Below are 20,229 nucleotides of genomic sequence, written 5' to 3' on the forward strand. Positions count from 1 at the left end.
TATGGGAAAGATCTGAGCAGAGGGGGAGTTGGGGTCGCCTGATGATTCTGTTGAGCCGATGTTTTTAGATGAATAAAGAAAGTGATTGACAGCTGTGTAAACACCTGTACGGTATCAGTTTTTTGTTTAGTTTTAAAATTGGGATCTTAAACACAGTATTCCTTTTCCTGACCGTTTAGACAGAAGAAGAACCAATAAAAGAGCTAATCAATACCTGCAGAAATAAAGCAAAAAAAAAAAGGAGGCGTGGCTACAAACAGCGAGACCTTCGGGGTTCAATGCCACAGAGCGGCAGCAGAAAGTCGCTCCGATGTGTGCTTCAAACGTTGCTATAGAAACAAAGATTTTTAAAAAAAAGTCCATCCACACTTCTTCCTCAGTTTCGGATGTTCTCACGGCGTTGTCGTCTTCACCTTCTTCTCCGCTTTGCTTTGCTCCTTCTCCAGGTATTTCTGAAAAACAAAACAAACTTCTGTTTGGTGGAGCCGTGTGTCAGATGTGTGGAGCTGATTCAGGCTCAAAGGTCATGTGTGGGTGGAGCTATGAGTGGGCGGGGCTGGTTCTCACCTGGAGCTTGTCGTAGTGCGCCTGGCTGCTGCAGTGCGTCTTCTTCGCTGTGTCTTCGTTGGAGTAAAACAGGAAACAGATGCGGCAGTAAAAACCTGCTTTCACATGTTCGACACCTGCAGGAAAACAACAATCGTATTGATGATGACGCCTTTTTTTTTTTTTTTTTTTTTTTTTTAAACATAAACCAGCCAACTGCCTGGTGATCAGAAAGTGTCCTCACCAATGGGCGTGTTGGGGTCGTACGGTGGCAGCGGCATAGACGCCACGCTGGGTTTGTTCTCAGCAGGAGGAAGAGCCTCGGTCTCCCCAATCTGATTGGTCGATGTCTCCATCTGCTCCACCAGCTCCTCCTGTTTCTCCTGAGGGGAGAGAATTTGTTTAATCCAACTGTATTTTAAGTAATCAATAATCACGCCGTTATCGGTCATTAAAGATCTTCAGAAACGACTCACGTCCTCACTGCTCCTCTCAGCAGAAACTTCAGGAACTTTCTCCGCGGCCAACTTTTCTTCCACCGCTGTCTCTTCGTTCACATCAGGGGTCTCCATTTCCTCCTCCTGCTGCTTCTCCTCCTTCTGATTCTCCACATCCTCCTTTTTCTCCTCCTCCACCTCTGGTTGGGCCTCCTCTTTAGGTTTCTTGGCCGGTGGTTCCTCGGCATCTTTCGAGAACTTTTGTGGCGAGTCGTCACTCGCTCTCTTCACGGTGTTCGGCGTTCGATGGCTGAGTGAACACAGTGAGATGAGACAGAGCGTTTAATGTGACACAAACACAAACTCCCAGCATGCACCTCTGTATGCTCTTCACCACAGCCTCAAAAACAGGAGTACAGATAAAACTGAACAGAACCTTTGGACTAACAAGGTTTGACCCTTGGTCAAAGCTTTAAAATGTGATGTTTCATCAACACTACAGAATAGTCGTCTGACCCGACAGTCAGCTGGTCCCAAGGCTTTCATAGGACCTCAACAAAGCTTATAAAACATCAGAAAGAGTTGTTTGACTTTTCACCATCGAATGTTTTTCTCAAAATTAGCAAACCAAAGAGTGAAAAACCCTGGCCGACATTAGAGGCACTTCAAAATAAAAACAGTATTTAAAGTTTAAACAAGTCGAAGTTTTCATGACTGAATTGTTTTTTAAATTTTGTGATAATTTTTTTTTTGTTTCCTGCACAGTGATGACATCATGCACTCAGATGTCAGCCTGGAGATTATTCTGGAAATACAGGATTTTCCAGCAGTTAATGGCAGAAACATGTTCCAGCGACAGTTCCTGCTGCTTGTGGTAAAAGAGTGTTTCTAGATTGGTTGTAGTTTTTATTTGGTCGCCAGTCGAACAGCCGTTAGCGGTGACTCATGCACCCAGGGGCCACAGAAGACGACGATGACACTCACCCGTGTTTCAGTTGCTTGTACTTCCTGCTCACGTAGATGGTCAGGCGCTTCCCGTTTAACTTTGGAGACTTCGCTTTATAATCGGCAGCCATCTTCTCGGCATCCTCGGCATTGTACATCTCGAGGAAACACTGAGGAAAAATGTTGGACGGTTTTAAAGCAGCAGTAATTAAACGGATTCAGTTCAGGCGTGCGTTTGCCCTGGTTCTGTACCTCTCTCCGGATCCTGTTCAGGAAGTACTTTTTGACCTTGCCAAATGGCTCAGCAAACTTCAGGATTTCCTCGTCTGTGTATTTGCTGTTGGGGAGCTGACCGATGTACACCACCTTGCTGGAACCGGACTGAACAGCAAGCAGAAAAGAAAACGTGATCAAATCAAAGAAAGGAGTGGGGGAAATTCAAAAGGTCTCAAAATTAATTCATTATAATCCTAAAGGCTGCCGTAAAACAGACGTCACTGATGCAAACTGAGCTTTATAGAACCTTAAATACACTCTGAATCAGTTAATCTAGCTCATAATCTGGATTAAGAGTATTTATATAAATCTCTTAATCCAGAGAAACCGTAGATTTATTGAGGAAGCATTTAAGCTATTTTTTTTGATATGTGGAGAATTTAACTTCAGACACTTCCTAAGCAAAACTGACTATTCCTCCACTGCCCTGTTGTCCATCGTTACCAACATGAAGCATACTGGGAGTAATCCTTGAAGCCCTTTTCTAAACTGGAGTAGTTGCTGTCATGTTTCAAATGTTATGAGGGAAAGAGTGTGAAATATACAGACTCTCGTGCAGAAGGTCAAACATCTCGCTTCGATGTTCACAATGTTTCAGACCTCGTCTGTATTTACAGGGATCAGAAATGACCTTAAAACTCAAGATGAGGAGTTCAGTTCCCTTAAATACTTTCTCACTCCATACTAAAAGTCTAACATGTTACAGTCAGATCATCAGCCTGCTTTTGTAGTTTAAAACTGGTTAAAAGAGCAAATGAGTCTTCCACTGCTTCTTTAAACAATCAACAAAATTAAGACAGTGCAAAGATGGAGGTAAGGCATTCCACAATCTGGGGTTAAAAGGAGATTGTGGGACCATTAACAGCCTTTGTCTTCTGTGGGGATATGAGATTTTGGCCATATCGCACAGCCCTACGAGAAGCTCAGAAATATACGCTGGAGATTAAAACTTTATCTTCGCCAGTTTTTTGGATTTTAGATGGCCGACGTTTCACGTGGTGCATTTCATTTGTTCGTGGCTCAGTTCTGTGACAGAGCAGACTCAGACACATGAATAGAGGTTTCAAACATGTCTGACAAAGTCAAACAAAGTCGCGTGGTGTAATGAAATAAAACCAGCCGAATGCTCACCTGGATGGTGGGGTAGCTCATGGAGTGACTGATCCTCACCGGCCGCCCGCACACCGACGCCGTGATGTTCCCGTTGTAGAAGTTGGCCATCGCCCGTGCTTCTTCTTCTGTGGCGAACTGAAGGAACGCCTGACGAGGGAGAGGAGACAAACAAAGAGGTGTTTAAACGGCACAGAACAAATGTCTGTAAAGCGTACGCCTTAACCTTAAAAGATGCTTCACAAGTGACTGAAAGGAGCTCTCAGTTTTACTGATTTTCAAAATTAATCTCTAATTTTAAATATTTTAAATACTGTGAGTGAGTTCTGGTGTACCTCGGGTCTCAGGTCCAGCACCAGGTGCTTGACCACCTTCCCGAAAGGCTGGGCGAGTTTCAGCAGCTCGTTGAGGTACTGGTACCCTCGCCTGAAGCCGACGATGTTCACCACCCTCATACCCTGATGGGAGGAGCAAGAATTGAGGAATTCCAGTGAAGCAGAGTGAATGAAAACAGGTTTCTGAACAAAAGTTATGTTGGAAATCTCAAAATGTCTGAAGCTAGCGCAATTACATACAAAAGCAAAGATATTATGGATCAAAAACCATTATTAATGCAAAATTTTCCTCTGTGTGGAGGTTTGAGCAAACACCATTATAAACATATTGATTATTATAAACTCAGAGTATTTATCAAAGTAAACGCGTCTGACGAAGCACTAAATAGAGTTAGAGTGACAGTGTGACCTCAGAGGATCAGATTTAGAGGGAGTGTCATGCAGCTGAGATGCAGTGATCCACAGAAACATGAAGTCAAATATTAAAGGTATCAGAGCGACGGCGCTCGGGTACGTACCCCTCGCCTCGTGTTGTCTGCAGAGAAGAGGAGACACAAACAGAGAGGAAGATGTGCGTTAATTTCAAACACCTTTTTGTTGATTGAAGACATCGTCCTCACATCCATGAAGGAAAATGACTTTTTAAGGAAAAGCTGGTGCTGCAGCACATTACAGGTACAAGTGTTAACTTTGATCTCTAAATATTGATCTATCAGGTACCGATATTGTCCGACTCTCCATGGGCTTCATCGTTGTCTTCCTCCAGCTCGTCCAGCGTCACAAAGTCCTCCATGTTCTCTGGGAAGTCCTGCTGGAAGAGACATCATTAACACACCTGTGCCACTCCTGGATTACAGGCTGAAGGACAGAGCAGGTGCGTCACCTCTTCTTCGGGTAGATCTCCCTCCGCTGCCTCCGGAGCCTCCGAGCTCTCTGCCGCCTCCATGTTCGCCTCCTCTTTGCTCTCGTGCTCCTCGGCCGAAGTTTCTGTTTCTGCCGCTTCCGTTTGTGGCTCTGACTCCGCCTCCTGCTTGACCTCACCCGTGTCTCCAGGTGTGTCATCAGTGACATCATCAGTAACCTGTGTGCAGTTCGGTTTAATTCCAGGAATCACTTTTGGCTTTAATATATTTTTCTTCATCTTTTTTGTTTTCTCACCTTCTCCTCCTCTTTCTTCTCCTCCTCCTCCTCCTCCTGTCGAGCATCCTCAGACTCCTCTACCGTCAAATGCACAGACTCTGCTCCCTCTGACTCCTCCCCCTCTCCATCAGTTGCTGCCTGCTCCTCCCCCTCCCCATCCTCCCCTCCTTCCATCACACCTGAGACTTCCTTCTCCTCCTCTTCTTCCTCCTCCTCTGGCTCTGCCTTCACTTTCTTCTCCTCTTTCTCTTCCTCCTCCTTCTTCTCCTCCTCCTTCTCCTCCCTCTTCTTGTCTTCTTTGGACCTGGAGGTGGATGATTTGGATAAGGTGGTTTTGGAGGAGGTCCTGGTTCCAGTGCCGGAGGAGGTGGAGTTGGCTTTGCCACTCTTCCTGTTCGAAGCGTCTCCTCCGCCCTTCCTTGCGTTCACACTGCGTGAAGCACAGAAGCATTAATGCATTACTGACTTAACTTTTCTTACTCAAGTTAGCTTTATTACTTATTTACTTTCTATAATTACTTTTTTTTGGTCAAATTTACTTTATTTTCTTTACTTGCTTTTTGTTTAACTTAATCCAAGTTACAAAATTCTGTTAGTGTTTCCTACTGCACAGAAGAGGAAAGAGTCCTGCACCAGGTCACAGACAATGTCACGGCCATCACGCGTCTGAGGTACTCACTTGAGGGTTTTGTACTTAGTGCAGACATTGAGGCGGATCCGTCTTCCTCGGATGGTGAGGGGGTTCACAGTGTAATACTTCACCAGCATCTCTGCATCCTCTGCAGTTCCCAGCTGGATAAATGCCTGCACACATGGAAAGTCAGACTCATTTTAGCTCATGGAGGGCGTACAGGCCAATTTTGTGACCAATAAAAAAAAAAAAAAAAAAAACACACACTTTCCACACTATCCACAATCACGAAAAGCAGCATTAAAAAAAACATTAATGAATAACTGAATGTTAGTTAGTTGCTTAAACCTGGCTGACATGCCAGGTTTAAGCAACACTGGTGTCTTTGAAAAATTTTGGGGTGGTGGTCGAGGGATGAGAAGTTTGGATCCAGACAGATCCCTGCTCGACTTTTAAGGCTTCAAACTTTCCTTTTTGCTAAAGCTTAAAGTCAGCGATGGCACCAGTACCTGGTCTGTTAAGAAGAGGTGTTTCTCCACAACACCAAAGCGCTCAGCAATGGTCAGCAGCTCCTTCTTCTTCTCATCCTCGCGGGGCAGGTTGGAGAAAAAAACTACCTTGCTGGCTTGACCTTTGACCTCCCTCACAGGTCTGTCCATCAGTCGATCCATCGGTCGGTCCATCGATCGCTCGTCTTTCTGAGGGTCAAAAACGGAAACCTGTGAGGGTCTGAGTGTGTCAGAAAGCAGTGAGTTTTATTTAACCGGCGAGGGCAACGTTACCTCGATGAACATGAGGGTCTGGGACAGGTAGAAGGAGATGGATTTGCCGTACAGAGATGCCGGGTGCTGTTTGTAGTAGTTCACCACATCCAGAGCTTCTTCATGAGTGCTCATCTCCAGAAAAGCCTGATGGACACAGAAATTAGACTTCAGGTCTTACTGTGAAACAGGAAACAGGTCAGATCCAGTGGTTTGTGATCTTTAGGACGACGATACTCAAGCTTGGCTCTTTTCTGTAAAGTGTGAGGGCTTGGACTGAGCGATGGTCAAAGTTTTTCCTCTATACAGACTTTCTGGGGAAGTTTTTCCTTAAGTTCAAGTCACCCTTCTCTTTTTTGGTTTATTTGGTGCACTTGTTTAAAAATCCTTCTGAAAAATCAACCCTTATTTGACCCGTTTAACTTTATGAGTTATGTGACATATTCAGCTTAATTTAAATAAAATTTGTAGTTAACATTTTGTTCTTTTTTAAACTTTGATTGTATTTGATCCAGACATCATTTTTTGCCATTTATGTAGATTTTAACTTGCTGCAGTCAGTACGTTATTAACTTATACTGAATTTTAGTTTGATTTTTATTAAGCTCACTTTGTTTTATTGAGGCATATATTATTATTATTATTATTATTATTATTATTATTATTATTATTATTATTATTATTATTATTATACCATTTTATTTAAGATGCGCTAACGTGATATTTCTTTTTCTCTCCTTTTTAAAAAACATTTTGAAATTGTTCTTCTGAGTCAGAGCAAAACAAATACTTCAAACAACACATCAAAAAATTATTTGCATTTTCTTAAAAAGAAGAAGAAAAAAGAAAAAGTCCAGACATCTGACACATCTTCGACTGACTGACCTTCCTATGACTCATTAGTCTTCCCTTTCTGATTTATATTAAATTACATGAGTCGTCACATTTAAAATCAATCGCTACCTCCGACCCAATCCCGACAGAATCAGCTAACCTCGCAAAGCCCAGCAAAATCTTACCTTCACACAATGAATATTTCCAGTTACAGCCCTCAGAGTTCATAGGGGTGCTCAGAATTTTGCACTTTTAATTTGTGTTATTATTTTTACTTTAATTTCATGAGTACAGCTGGTTTCCACATCAAATTCATGTGAGTGTCCCAATCTAAAGCCAAAATCTGTTTCTTTTTTTGTTCCCTATGATTTTTAAAAATTATTAAAAGGTATTTTTTCCCTTCCTCAGATTTGAAATGAATGAAGTGGAAACAGCGAGGTGAGCTGTCCTACCTTGTTCTTGAGGATGAGGTGCTCCCTCAGGCAGCCGAAGCGCTCAGCGAAGGCGAACAGGGTCTTGTTGCTGAGAGGCTTCCTGTCGTATTTCACCACCACCACCCTGCTCCTCAGCTGAGGACACAACATTTAACACTGCTGCACCGTCACTGAAGCACCACAAAGCTTTTCAAAGATATTCTGGATGACGTGGACTTTTAAACAATGTGTTTGGCACAGAGGGAGGAAATATGTTTACTGAAACCCTCTGAAATCCACAGGGTCAGAGACACAGCAGGTGACACAAGCGTTCAGACTGACCTTATTCAGACCCAGCTGTCCAGGACCTCCACCTCCACCTCCACCTGACACAGAAAAACACAATGTTTAGGCCACCAATTTAGGATCTTTTAAGTGACCAAAATGACCATGCAGGGTTTTTATATTTTATACAGAAATAAACTTTTTAAAGGCTCTGATTACATTAAATTAGGGTTGTGCGATATGACCAAAATCTCATATCCTGATCAAAAACATTTCCCATCCTGATAACGCTTTATATCACAAAATAGCGCATTTTCTGTAAATGCTGTGAATCTCAGGCAACTCGATTTGCGTGAAGTGTACCTGGAGCACACGACGCCTGAATCTATACATTTTTAGATAGAAGCTGTAATGCCTGCCATTTTCATTGTGAGTATTTATTACATGGTGTGCTGCTGGGAAAAGCCTGTTCTAATGTTTGAGTCTAAAGATTATTTTGAGCACCTGCCTTCTCTTTTTTATCTGTGATGGTTTTTGTGCCCGAACATTTTCAGAGCAATTATTTAATAAGTAAGGTAAGTCAGCAAGTAAATAAAGTAAGATAAGTAAGTACAGTAACAAAAGTATAGTAAGTACACTAACCAAATTAATAAGGTAAGTATAACAAGTAAAGTAAGCCAAGTAGAGCAACTATAGTTTATTTATTTTACTCACTAAAGTGATCACAGTAAGTAAAGTACACTAAATACAGTGAGTACAATAAACAGTAAATGAAGTGAGAAGAGTAAAGAAAATATGGTAAAGTAAGTACAGCTAATAAAGTGAGTAAAGTTTGACAAGGAAGAAAACAAATTACAGGAAGAAAAGCAAAAGTAAAACATGTTTAGTTTTGCTACTTATCTCACTTAAATAGAGTAAGCATGTACAGTCAGTAAATAAACAGAAATAGTAAAAGTAAAGTTAAATAATGAAGTCATTAAGTAAGACAAGTAAACTAAATAAACAAAGGAGTACACTGAGTACATTGAAAAAAGTAAGCAAAGAAAGTAAAGTTAACAAAGTACAGAGAGTTAAATAAGTCAGTAAGTAAAGGACGGTAAGAGAAAAACTACATTAAAGAAAATACTGGCGGCAGCCTCTGCCACCTCTCAGCCTCCTAGTAGATGCACCTATGGTATGAATTTCAAAATCCTGCATCACCTTGTTCTCAAATTGTTCAAACCTAAGTCAAGTCCATGAGAAAAATAAGAAAGCTCTGGCTGATTCATTCAGATAAGTAAAGTAGGTAACAAAACTAGGTGTAGTAAGAAAAGAATGTGCGTAAGTAAAGAAGGTAAAGTAAGATATGTAAAACAAGCACCGCTAGTAAATGAGGGAAAATAAGAACTAGTTAAGTAAAGTAAGTACAGTATGTACAGTAAGATAAGTAAAGTAAATAAGACAGACAACTAAGTATTGAAACAAAATTAAAGATAATTTACTTAATTCCTTTAATTACATAAGTATAGTAATTAAATGAGTATATTATAATAAGCTAAAGTAACTAAATTAAATTGAGTAAAAAGACTAAGCTAAGGATGCAAGTGAAGTCAGTACATTAAATGAACAAATAAATGTTCATTATATTAAAAAAAATGATGGATTTAAAATATCACGATCGGCCCTTTAGAATTTTAAAAAATACATAAGGACAAGTTAAGACGATTTATGTCCTGGAGTGGACTAAAACCTCTAGCAATAATGATAACAGTAATAATTAGAAGAAGAAAAAGGCATCTGCATGTATCTTACCCCAGCTCGAGGACATCCCTCCCATTGGTCCTGAAGACATGGGGGCGGGACCCAGCAGCCCTGCAGACAGGTTGGGGGTCTCTGAGAGACCTCCACTGGAAATAAATGAACTAGGGTGTGAGTCAGTTATCAAACATCTGGATTATTAGAACAAAATATAATATGATGTAATACAATATAAAAATTACTCAATTAGCACAAACAAGCTATAGAAGCTGCAAAGAGTCTGTGAACCCCAGAATTTGATTTTTTATGATATGATGTCTGATTCTCAACTGCAGTCTATCACAGATTTTACTTTAATTTGAAGTATTAAAGTATTTTTACTTCCAGTGTGTGAACAGACTGAAGTGTAATGTCCCCCTCAGTTGCCTGTAGCAGCATGTGGGCCGACTCTGATAGTCCATGTCATGATTTCACTTCTGAGTGCTTCAATGACTGCACAAGCTAACTTAGAAATGCTAGTGCTATCATTGCTATCACTTAGCTTAGAAATGGAGTCCACAATTCAGTCATGATTACAGAGAGCAGCAGATGAATTATTTTCTACACTATAATTACTGTTTTGCTAACAGTATCCGTGTCTCTTACCCTCTGCCTGAGCCCATACCGGGATCCCACTCAGGATACCTAAAAGAAAAAACAAACAAACAAAAAAACATTCACACAATATTAAACATCTATTAAAGAGGGAAAGACCTCTGAGTTCAATCCAGCATAAACCAAGTAGGTGACACATCTTGACTGACTGCAGATGGTTTCAATGTTTTGGCTCACTGTTGTGTATTAAGAGCGACTCACATGTCAAGAAGCTGCCGTCTGTTTTCAGCATGGCGGAGTCCATTAATGTGTTGATTCCACTCCTACAAACACATCTAGAGAATGAGTGACGCTCAAACACTTTCATTTCCTAACATGGAACCTCTATATTAAAGGTCCAGTTCAAACAGTTATTAACCTTAAGTGGTTCATTCAGAAAAGCACCCAGGGAATTGTTTTTGTTTTGTTTTTTAAACTAAGTAAAAAAAAAAAAATTATCACCTGTTACTTAAAGGGTATGATAAAATGGTTCCTGTACCGTTTTAAAAATTAAAGGAGTGCTTTTTAAGATCTTTTAGAAATGACTTAAAAAAAGAAATGAAAAACAGCATTTGATGCCTTTTTTCCAAGAAAAGAAAAGGGTAATGTGGATCTTTTTGGATTCTAAACTGGCTAGACAAAACAGTAACAGTCACTGATTTTAAGAAGGTTATAAAATACCATGTGTATATTTCTCAAATCTTTAGCAAAGGCTTGGGAAATAGAACATTTTAAGACCATTTTAATTCCTTTTTTTAAAAGTTCATACTTAATGCCCCAGAAGAAACCCTGACACCACAAACTAAAGAAAAACAAACAAGACCCCAGCTGCCAAAAGTCTCACAGGTTTAAAAGCTGCCAATTCGATAAGTCCATGAATGTGTGAGGAGCTTTAAATGTTTCATGTTGGAGACACAAGGAGCAAATCAAGATCCTCCCAGGACTTTGTTAAAGCTAATGAAGTGAAAAGATCAAGTATATCAGACTGAATGTGTAACATGAACAGCTTTACCAGCTCATGTGAACAGATACTAATTATAAAAAGAGATTTTTGGTTTAATTGGATGACCGCTGGAAAGATCCAAATCTAACTGTTCAATGCTGGAGAGCTTCAGCTGAGAAAATGGAGACAGGCAACATGCTGTGAGGAGATACAACAAGGAAATTATATGAAGTAAACCGGACCTGAATCAGCGCCTGTCACTGACTGAAGGAAGACTGGAGCTCAAACAATTACAGTTAGTCCGAGAAGAAAAGAGGAAGCAGGTTGGACGTACTCACCATGGTGGAATGAACGTCAAAGTCACAAAGAGAGCACACGTGGGGGAACATGGGGGGCATGACTCCCAAGAAGTCTTGGACTTTTCCGTTTGACGGGGAGCCCATCCTCCTCTGCATAAAGACGGGCTCAGACGGGCCCATGAGCCGCGGTGGGAAAGCTCAGAGTATGGTTGTGGTGATGGTGGGATGTGTTGGGCGTGTTGTGGGTGGTCGGCTGTGATGATTGTGTTTGGTTGTGGTGACCGTGTTTGTCATGCCGGGTGTGATTGGGGTTCAGGTGTCGGTCGATAAGTCTGCTGATGTTAGGTATGGCCTGTCTGTTGCCCGTGTGGTGTGCGGTGTTCCCGACCGTGTGGTGTGTCCACCTCTCAACCGGCCTGGTTTTGAGTGTAGTGTAAGTGCCGAGTAGCGGTGTCCGGAGGGTAGTGAGGCGGTCGTGGCTGTTGGTTCGATTGGGGGCGTGTTGATTGCCGCAGAAGTCTGTGGAGGACGGTGGCTGAAGCTCGTTGTCCGGGCTAGATGAGGAGCCTTGGTCGCGGGCAGATTTGTGGTGATAGGGTGGTGGTGTGGGGCGTTCGGGGTGTGTGTTGCCGCAGGGTGATAGTTCGGCCGTGCTGTGCTTTCCTAGGCTTCGGCTGGTTGCCTCGCGATTATTGCTGGGCTGTGTTGGTGTGGGTTTTACGGCGAGGTGTCATCTTCGCGAGGAGGAGATGTTGCCGTTGGTTGTATCCGGGCTCGTGCTCTCGTGGTTTTTGTTTGTGCTGGGGCGGTCCCGTCGTTGGCTGTTATGCTGGGTCGTTTGTGGTTGTCGATGATGTTGGTCGGGGTGTGTTCTTGTCTGTTTGGTGAGGCAGTGTGTGGTTTGCGGTTCGAGCGGTCGTCGTCGACATCTGGGGAATGCTTGCTCTTGGCTTCAGGGTGTGATTTGCGAGCTTCGGAGAGAGTTCCCAGGTCCGAGAGGTTGCGGTATGTTGGCAGGGTTAGCCAACTGGCAAAGCAGACTGTCATGGGTGTGCTGGTGTGCAAGATTGCTGGGTGGGTGGTCTGTGTGGTGTTGTTGGGATGATGGTTTGGGCGGGATGGCCGGCCACCGGGGTGGTGGTTGTGTGTGCGGGGTGTGGTTTGGGGGGGGTGTGTGGTGTGCGTTGTTCGAGGGTCGTGGTTGTAGTGTGTGGGTTTTTGGTGGTGGTGTTGGTGTGTTGTGTTTTGGTGGGGTGTGTGTTTAGGTGGGTCGTGTTGTTTGCTCTTTTTGGTGGTTGTGGTTTGTGGGGTTTTTTGTGGTTTGTGTGGGGTTGGGATCGGAGTGTGTTGTGTGGGTTATTGGGGTGTTTGTGGGTGGTTGTGGTGGGGTTTGGTGTGTGGTGGGTGTTGGTGGTGGTGGGGGTTTGTGTTGGGGGGTTGGTGCGGGGTGTGGTGTTGTGGGGTGATGGTGTTGAGTGGTGTTCTTGTGTTGGTGTTTGTGTGTGTTGGTTGTTGTGTTGGTGTTTTAGGTGTTGTGTTGGTGTTTGAGTTGTTGTTTTGGTGTTTGAGGTGTTTGTTGGTGTTTGGAGTGGTGTGTTGGTGTTTGTGGTGTTGTGTTGTGTTGGTGTTTGTGGGTGGTGTTGGTGTTTGTGGTGTTGTGTTGTGTATGGGTGTGTTTTTGGTGGGGTGTGTGGGGATGTTGCGTTGTGAGTTGTGGTGGGGGTGTGTTGGTGGCTGGGGTGTTTGTGTTGTGTGTTGTTGTAGTGGTCTTTGTGTGTGTGGGTGGGGTTTTGTGTTTGTGGTTTTGTTGGGTGGGTTGGGTGGTGTGTGTTTTTGCTGTGTTGTGTGTTGTTGTGGTTCGTTGTGTGGTGTTGGGTTGGTGTCGGTGGTTGGTGTGTGTAGTTGTGTGGTTGTGTGTTGTGGGTCTGGGATGATTGTGTTGGGTGTTGTTGTGTTTTTGTGTTTTGATGTTGGTTGTGTGTGTAGGTTTGGGGTTGGTGTCTTTTTTGTGGTTGTGGTGTTGTTGGTGTGTGGGGTGGGTGTTTGGGGGTGTGTGGTGTGTTGGAGTGCGTGGGTTGTGCTTTGCCTTCTGTTGGGGCGTTGTGGGTATGGTGTGTTGTTGGTTTTGTGGGGGTGTTGGTGTTGGTGGTGAGTGGATTTGGTGTGGTGGTTCTGTTTGTTGTTGTTTGTAGGTGGTGTGTGTGTATTGTGTGTGGTGGTGGTGTTTGTGTGGTTGTTTGGGTAGTGGTTAATCGTGTGCGTTGGGGTGTGTGTGGTTTTGGGTGGTTGGGTGCAGTCGGTGGCTTTCGGGTTGTGCTGGGTGGTGTGGGTGTGTGTCGCTCTTTGGGCTGTCTGGCTCTCATTTGGTGTGCGGTGCTTCTATTTTGTTTTTTGGTGGTGTGAGATTGTTGTGTGTTGTTTGTTGTGGTGGGGTGGTTTTGGTGTGTGGTGTGTTGGTGGTGTGTGGTTGTGGTTGTGGTTTGTTTGGCGCGTATGTGTTGTGGCCGTCGTCTATGCGTTGGTGATGGCGTTTGGGTTTTCAGTTTGTGCGCCATTGTGTGTGCGTGTGTTGTTGTGGGGAGCGCTGTTGCTGTTTTGTCGTTTGCATGTATTGGGTTGTTGAGAGTGTTGCAAGTTGTGGTGTTTGGTTTGGTGGCTGTGTTTGGTGGCAGGTGCTGTGTCGTTTGTCGATTGTGTGAGGTGGCTTGCTGCTCTTTTCCGCTGTTAGGTCTCGTGTCTCCGTATCAGGGGTGCGATTGAGTGTTGTGTGTTTTGTTTGTCGGTGTGTGTTTTCTGCCGGTTGGGTTGTGCTGTTTTTGCAGTTGGTTCTGTTGTTGTGTTCTGCGTTTGTCGTTTCTCTGAGTGATCGTTGATGGTGGATTTATTTGTCGTTGTATAAAAGATGCTGTGTTGCTCTGCGGGTCTGGTTCTGTGCGTTTGTGAGTGGTGCAGGCGATCGTGGATGTAGGTCTCAATGTGATTATAGGTTTAGGAGTGTACATGCCCCGCTCTCTGGATTCAGCACAGAGAGCCAAGATAAAGAAGGAAACAGGCGCTGGAAAAGGTCTTCAAAGATGACAGGAACTTAATGTGGTCAAAGAGAGCAGGAGCTCCTTTTCTTCTGTGGTGGCAAGCCTTATTTCTGCTGAGACACAATGAGGTAGAAAAAGCTTCAAACAAAGCCTCTCCTAAGAAAACAGGAGCCAGTGGAGGCCCTGAGCAACAGACGGAGGAGCACGACTCTGATCTTTACTGCAAAGGGAACATAGGAGGCGGTTAAAGGAGGAGAGAGAGAAAGATTCACCTCAGCCCAGCAGGAGGAACATGACCTGATGCAAACAGAGTGATGGAGACCTCCTCACTGAGGAAGAGAAACTCTGAGTCCACGAAAACATCGACAAGAGGCGAGATTACAACGAGCCTCTGAGTGAATCACAGCCTGACACAGACCAGGAGTAACATCTGTGCAGGTACAGCGAGAGGAGAAGGAAAGCTGCAGCAAACACGCCTACGGGGGAGGGGCTAACAGCTAAACTAAGCTAAATGCGCTAATATCATCCATAAACACTACTCTGTTTAGCCTGACATGTTTTAACTAAAAGCATAGATAATTAAAACTAGGCGTCCAAAAGTGAGTAAAAGCAGACCGACAATGACTCAGACAAGCTGTGTAGCTAAGGTAGCTAACATTGCTAACACACGTCGCCTGCTACATGCTAACACTAGAATAGGTAAAACCCTTCAATTATCTGATATTTAACGTGCAAACTGTACATGAAGCTGTTAATATATAACGTGTATAATGAGGATTAATCTGTAGACACAGACGCTCTTACCCTTTCTCCAAAACCTTTTAGATCAGTTATTTATGAGCCTGCGTGAGAGACAACCGCACACTACGAAGTATCGCGATATTTCGTCTCAACTCACAGCGGGTTTTACTGAGGTTTCTCCGCTCTTCGCGGTTCTTTTTCTTCTTTCTAGTGCAAATAGAGGGCTCGGCAAGTTCTTCTGTCTTTATTACTAGTTAATTAAACTACTCTTATCATCAGCAAGACCGAAGAGCTGGAAGGACAGTTAGGGCTTGTGAATAAAGTTTAAACAATGGACTCTCCCCCCGTATTCGTTTAATGGTACGTCTCAGTACGATCACGTGTCTGAATGTAACGATCAAACAAAAGGTGTCTGTTCAGTTTGTATGATAGCTCAAAAATCTGCAGCCAGTTCTAAATACATCATTTAAATACATCATCTTGAATGTCATCTTTTTGTAATTTTAGGATAATAAAAAATAAGAGGAGAAAGGAAATAAATCTCCTTCGTTCACATTTATTTTAGCTTCACAGGTTTACTTATTTCTGCTTAAACATCTTGTTTTTCTGAACAGCAGCATCAGTCAAACTAGAGGAAGGTAGTGAGGAAAACCTTTGAGAGAGTGAGGTTGATTACCTGGCAGAAAATAATCCAGGTAGATGGATCACCTGATCAACCGGGTAAATTACAGTGGAAGCCCAGCCAACCACATGCTGCCTCATGCAGAAGTACAATTTTTTCCCCTTTATGTGGTACTGAAACTGAAAATTATCAAAGAAAAACTCATGTCTTTGAATGAAAAAAAAAAAAGAAAATATTTTTATTATTTTTGGAACAAAAAACTACAAAAAAGCTAACCCTAAATAAATAAAAATACAAGATAAAAATGTCTATTTTAACAAAATTCTAACACATTTTATTGAGAAACCAAGAACAAAGTCAAGTCCGTTTCAGACGTTAAACAAATATTCACATCTATGAGTCTTAAAAAAATAATTTATTGTTCAGATGTTAGTTTGAAAAATCAGATGTTTCAAAAATCAAAGGAAAAACCTGCACAGGCAAAATGTTTTTATACTGTTTGGTCAACATTTTGTTTTGTCTAATCAATAACATAACTAATCAATAACAGAGTCTTTGAGGCTTTAAGCCCACAGAGCAGCAGCAGGAAGTCACTCAGATGTGTGTTTCACACATGGCTAAAGAAACAAAATTAAAACCTTAAAAAAAAAAATCTGACATTCACGCCTCTTCCTCAGCTTCAGGTGTTCTCAGGTCGGCAGCGCCTTCTTCTCTGCTTTGCTCTGCTCCTTCTCCAGGTGTTTCTGAAAACAAACATATGCTGTAATGTGGGCGGGGCAGTGTCGCATATGTACTTCAGGTATGTTATAATGTGGCTAGGTCTAAGGTGTATCATTATGTGGGCACCTGCAGCTTGTTGTAGTGAGCTTGGCTGCTGCAGTGCATCTTCTTCGCCGTGTCTTCGTTGGAGTAAAACAGGAAACAGATGCGGCAGTAAAACCCCGCCTTCACGTGTTCGATACCTGAAACAGTAACAATGACGATGATGACGGCGAGTTTTTTTTGACGTGAACCTGACGATGACCTGGCGAAGCTTTCTCACCGATGGGTGTGGAGGGATCGTACAGCGGCAGGGGCAGAGACGCTGTGCTGGCTTTGCTCGCAGCGACAGGAACAGCCTCTGTCTGCTCATTCTGATTAGTCGATGTCTCCATCTGCGAAAATAAAAGAGAAAAACAAAAGATTCGTCTTGTTTACCTGTTTTATTTCAAATCCAAATTTATTTAAATAATTAAAATGTGTAAAAACAAAGTTTCCCCATTGTTAGCATGTTAGCAATTAGCTCAAATCTCTGGTCAGTTGATGGAAAGATGTTTAAATGAATTCGATGTCACCGAAGTCGTCTTTGATTGAACGTTTCAATAACGAGCTGTACAAACGACTCACGTCCTCGCTGTCCTTCAGCTTCTCAGCACCCAAATTTTCATCCATCACCGTCTCTTCACCACTGACTTCACAACTCTGCACTTCCTCCTCCTTTTTCTCCTCTTCCTCTTGTTTGACCTCCTCTTTGGGCTTCTTCCCTGGAGGCTCCTCGCTGTCATGGGAGGATTTTAGTGGCGGGCTCTCGCTCGCTCTCTTCTTGGTGTTCGGCACTCTATGGCTTAATGGACAGACGTGATTGAGGGGTTCAGAGGCTTCAGCTTAAAGCAAAGTACATCCACAAGCTGTAAAAGACAGGTGTCATCTCCAGGTTTACATTTAGATAAAAGGCCTGAAGACGACTGCTGCTGTGAAGAGAAACTAATAAATCAGACTCGTGCAGCGAGCACACAAGAAGAAAAAGAAGAAACTCACCCGTCTTTGAGCTGCTTGTACTTCCTGCTCACGTAGAGGGTCAGGCGCTTCCCGCTGAATCTCAGTGGCTTCGCTTTATAATCGGCAGCCATCTTCTCTGCGTCCTCGGCATTACACATCTCGAGGAAACACTGAGGACAAGCATCAGACGGCTTTAAAGCAGCAGGAGTTATGTGGATTCAGGTCGGACGTGCATTTGTCCCAGTTCCGTACCTCTCTCCGGATCCTGTTCAGGAAGTACTTCTTCACCCTCCCGTATGGTTCGGCGAGCTTCAGGACCTCCTCGTCCGTGTATTTGCTGTTGGGGATCTGCCCGATGTACACCACCTTGCTGGAACCGGACTGAACAGCAAACACAGAGAAAATGAGCCCACAAAGAAGAAAACAAACACCGACTGTCCTCATACGGTCGTGTTTCTTTTATCTGACAAATGTCACAAATATCACATTTTTACTGGCCCACAATAATCTGGAACACTAATAACATCCACATCTTCTCTGATCCTGCTTCCTGTCACCGATTTCCAGTGTAAGTCACAATTCATTTTAGTTTTACTATAAACATAAAGCCCAACACAGCCAGGCATCTGCTTATGCAGCAGACCTGCTGAAACCTTAAAACAGCAGTTTGATCATCTGATCAGAATCTTTTATTGATCCATGATCTTATTGTAAATCCAGAGCCGATCACACTTTGAGGTTGTAGCTCGTAAACATTGGAACAGCTGAATCTGGGGTTTGTTTTAAATGACTGCTCAAAGATAATTTTACTTATTTATTTTTTATATTTTAGCTTTAACCAATGACCACTGCAGTCTGGCTAAGGTCTATGTATTTAGAACATTTTAGACACAAACCTTATTCTCAGGTTTCAAATTTTGTAGAAATTAATAAATCAGATGAAAACATAACATGGAGGTTAAAAAAATTTAAATAAATCACCTGGATGGTGGGGTAGCTCATGGAGTGACTGATCTTCACCGTCCGCCCGCACACTGACGCCGTGATGTTCCCGTTGTAGAAGTTGGCCATCGCCCGTGCTTCTTCTTCTGTAGCAAACTGAAGGAACGCCTAACGAGGGAGAGGAGACAATGCGATATTCAAAAATACTTTTCAGGAAATATCCAACTAATTCAATTGGATGCAGGTTCGTTTACCACTTCTATATTTACCACTTCTCCAAATTTCCATTTGGAACATTTTTCAACTGATGTTTGAAAAAGTTGCTTTACTGGTGTGATACAAATGTCCAGGATTAAACTTTCACTTAACACTGAACAGAGTACCTCGGGTCTCAGGTCCAGCACCAGGTGCTTGACCACCTTCCCGAAAGGCTGGGCAAGTTTCAGCAGCTCGTTGAGGTACTGGTACCCTCGCCTGAAGCCGACGATGTTCACCACCCTCATACCCTGATGGGAGGAGCAAGAATTGAGGAATTCCAGTGAAACAGAGTGAATGAAAACAGGTTTCTGAACACAGATTATGTTGGAAATCTCATAAAATGTCGAAAGTAGTGCAATTTCATATAAAACTAAAGTTATTGTGAATCAAAAGTTCAATTGCAGTTGAACTTTGTCAATCTCCCCTCACTCACAAACTATTTGAACTACTCAACTTGAGGGAGTCATTAATTCACCAATGAGCTCTCCACCCTTCAGTTGTAAAAAAATAGACCACAGAAAAGGTCAAAATATTTCAAATGTATTAATAAAGTGAAAAACTGAGATTCTTGAGATGCAGTGATCCACAGAAACATGAAGTCAAATATTAAAGGTATCAGAGCGACGGCGCTCGGGTACGTACCCCTCGCCTCGTGTTGTCTGCAGAGAAGAGGAGACACAAACAGAGAGGAAGATGTGCGTTAATTTCAAACACCTTTTTGTTGATTGAAGACATCGTCCTCACATCCATGAAGGAAAATGACTTTTTAAGGAAAAGCTGCAGCACATTACAGGTACAAGTGTTAACTTTGATCTCTAAATATTGATCTATCAGGTACCGATATTGTCCGACTCTCCATGGGCTTCATCGTTGTCTTCCTCCAGCTCGTCCAGCGTCACAAAGTCCTCCATGTTCTCTGGGAAGTCCTGCTGGAAGAGACATCATTAACACACCTGTGCCACTCCTGGATTACAGGCTGAAGGACAGAGCAGGTGCATCACCTCTTCTTCGGGTAGATCTCCCTCCGCTGCCTCCGGAGCCTCCGAGCTCTCTGCCGCCTCCATGTTCGCCTCCTCTTTGCTCTCGTGCTCCTCGGCCAAAGTTTCTGCTTGTGGCTCTGACTCGGCCTCCTGCTTGACCTCACCCGTGTCTCCAGGTGTGTCATTAGTGACATCATCGGTAACCTGTGTGCAGTTCGGTTTAATTCCAGGAATCACTTTTGGCTTTAATATTTGTTTCAACTTTGTTTTCTCACCTTCTCCTCCTCCTGTCGAGCATCCTCAGACTCCTCTACCGTCTCCTTCACAGACTCTGCTCCCTTAGGCTCGTCCTCCTTCTCCTTGCCATTAGGTACCTGCTCCTCCTTGCCATCAGGTACCTGCTCCTCCTTGCCATCAGGTACCTGATCCTCCTTGCCATCAGGTACCTGCTCCTCCTTGCCATCAGGTACCTGATCCTCCTTGCCATCAGGTACCTGATCCTCCTTCTCCTTGCCATCAGGTACCTGATCCTCCTTCTCCTTGCCATCAGGTACCTGATCCTCCTTCTCCT

At 43.2% G+C, this 20,229-nt stretch overlaps 2 protein-coding genes across 16 annotated transcripts in view; both read right to left on the bottom strand.

Moving 5' to 3' along the window:
- Positions 1 to 351: 351 nt before the first annotated feature.
- Positions 352 to 15,433, bottom strand: matr3l1.2 (matrin 3-like 1.2). Of its 2 annotated transcripts, XM_042226569.1 has the most exons (21): positions 15,162 to 15,433; positions 10,306 to 10,367; positions 10,096 to 10,134; positions 9,505 to 9,599; positions 7,771 to 7,814; positions 7,468 to 7,584; positions 6,203 to 6,328; positions 5,930 to 6,118; positions 5,469 to 5,593; positions 4,808 to 5,219; positions 4,533 to 4,730; positions 4,370 to 4,460; positions 4,168 to 4,184; positions 3,650 to 3,772; positions 3,336 to 3,464; positions 2,181 to 2,309; positions 1,968 to 2,098; positions 1,023 to 1,293; positions 791 to 929; positions 568 to 683; positions 352 to 452 (listed from the first exon to the last, which is right to left on the bottom strand). In XM_042226569.1, coding segments are annotated over exons 2-21 (2,553 nt in total). In that variant the 5' UTR covers positions 10,308 to 10,367; positions 15,162 to 15,433; the 3' UTR covers positions 352 to 392. The 2 variants fall into 2 exon arrangements, with proteins under 2 accessions (XP_042082503.1, XP_014193815.2); XM_014338329.2 differs by lacking the exon at positions 15,162 to 15,433 and having other exon boundaries at positions 10,306 to 11,473.
- A 683-nt stretch (positions 15,434 to 16,116) lies between these two features.
- LOC121811732 (matrin-3-like) overlaps positions 16,117 to 20,229 on the bottom strand; it is a 12,335-nt gene continuing 8,222 nt past the window's right edge. For 8 of the 14 annotated variants that reach the window (XM_005937067.3, XM_042226557.1, XM_042226558.1 and 5 more), the window contains 12 exons: positions 19,934 to 20,212; positions 19,680 to 19,862; positions 19,517 to 19,607; positions 19,321 to 19,337; positions 18,804 to 18,926; positions 18,460 to 18,588; positions 17,731 to 17,859; positions 17,518 to 17,648; positions 17,107 to 17,323; positions 16,763 to 16,874; positions 16,567 to 16,682; positions 16,117 to 16,463 (listed from right to left, as the gene is read on the bottom strand). In XM_005937067.3, coding sequence (XP_005937129.2) covers positions 16,410 to 16,463; positions 16,567 to 16,682; positions 16,763 to 16,874; positions 17,107 to 17,323; positions 17,518 to 17,648; positions 17,731 to 17,859; positions 18,460 to 18,588; positions 18,804 to 18,926; positions 19,321 to 19,337; positions 19,517 to 19,607; positions 19,680 to 19,862; positions 19,934 to 20,212 — 1,581 coding nt within the window. In that variant the 3' untranslated portion in view covers positions 16,117 to 16,409. Of the gene's footprint in view, positions 16,464 to 16,566; positions 16,683 to 16,762; positions 16,875 to 17,106; positions 17,388 to 17,517; positions 17,649 to 17,730; positions 17,860 to 18,459; positions 18,589 to 18,803; positions 18,927 to 19,320; positions 19,338 to 19,516; positions 19,608 to 19,679; positions 19,863 to 19,933; positions 20,222 to 20,229 lie in introns of those variants that run through there. The other 6 variants (XM_042226567.1, XM_042226560.1, XM_042226565.1 and 3 more) reach the window with 6 other exon arrangements.

This window comes from Haplochromis burtoni, unplaced genomic scaffold, assembly GCF_018398535.1.
Source record: "Haplochromis burtoni strain Fernald_Lab_line unplaced genomic scaffold, NCSU_Asbu1 Contig_217, whole genome shotgun sequence".
NCBI classification, from domain to species: domain Eukaryota; kingdom Metazoa; phylum Chordata; class Actinopteri; order Cichliformes; family Cichlidae; genus Haplochromis; species Haplochromis burtoni.

What these genes read in the sequence shown, in the direction of transcription:
- matr3l1.2 (XM_042226569.1), bottom strand. An exon ending in AGGGATGTCCTCGAGCTGGG is followed by an intron (nt 7,815 to 9,504) that starts GTAAGATACATG and finishes TTTCTGTGTCAG; the next exon opens with GTGGAGGTGGAGGTGGAGGT. An exon ending in TACAAGCAACTGAAACACGG is followed by an intron (nt 1,294 to 1,967) that starts GTGAGTGTCATC and finishes GTGTTCACTCAG; the next exon opens with CCATCGAACGCCGAACACCG.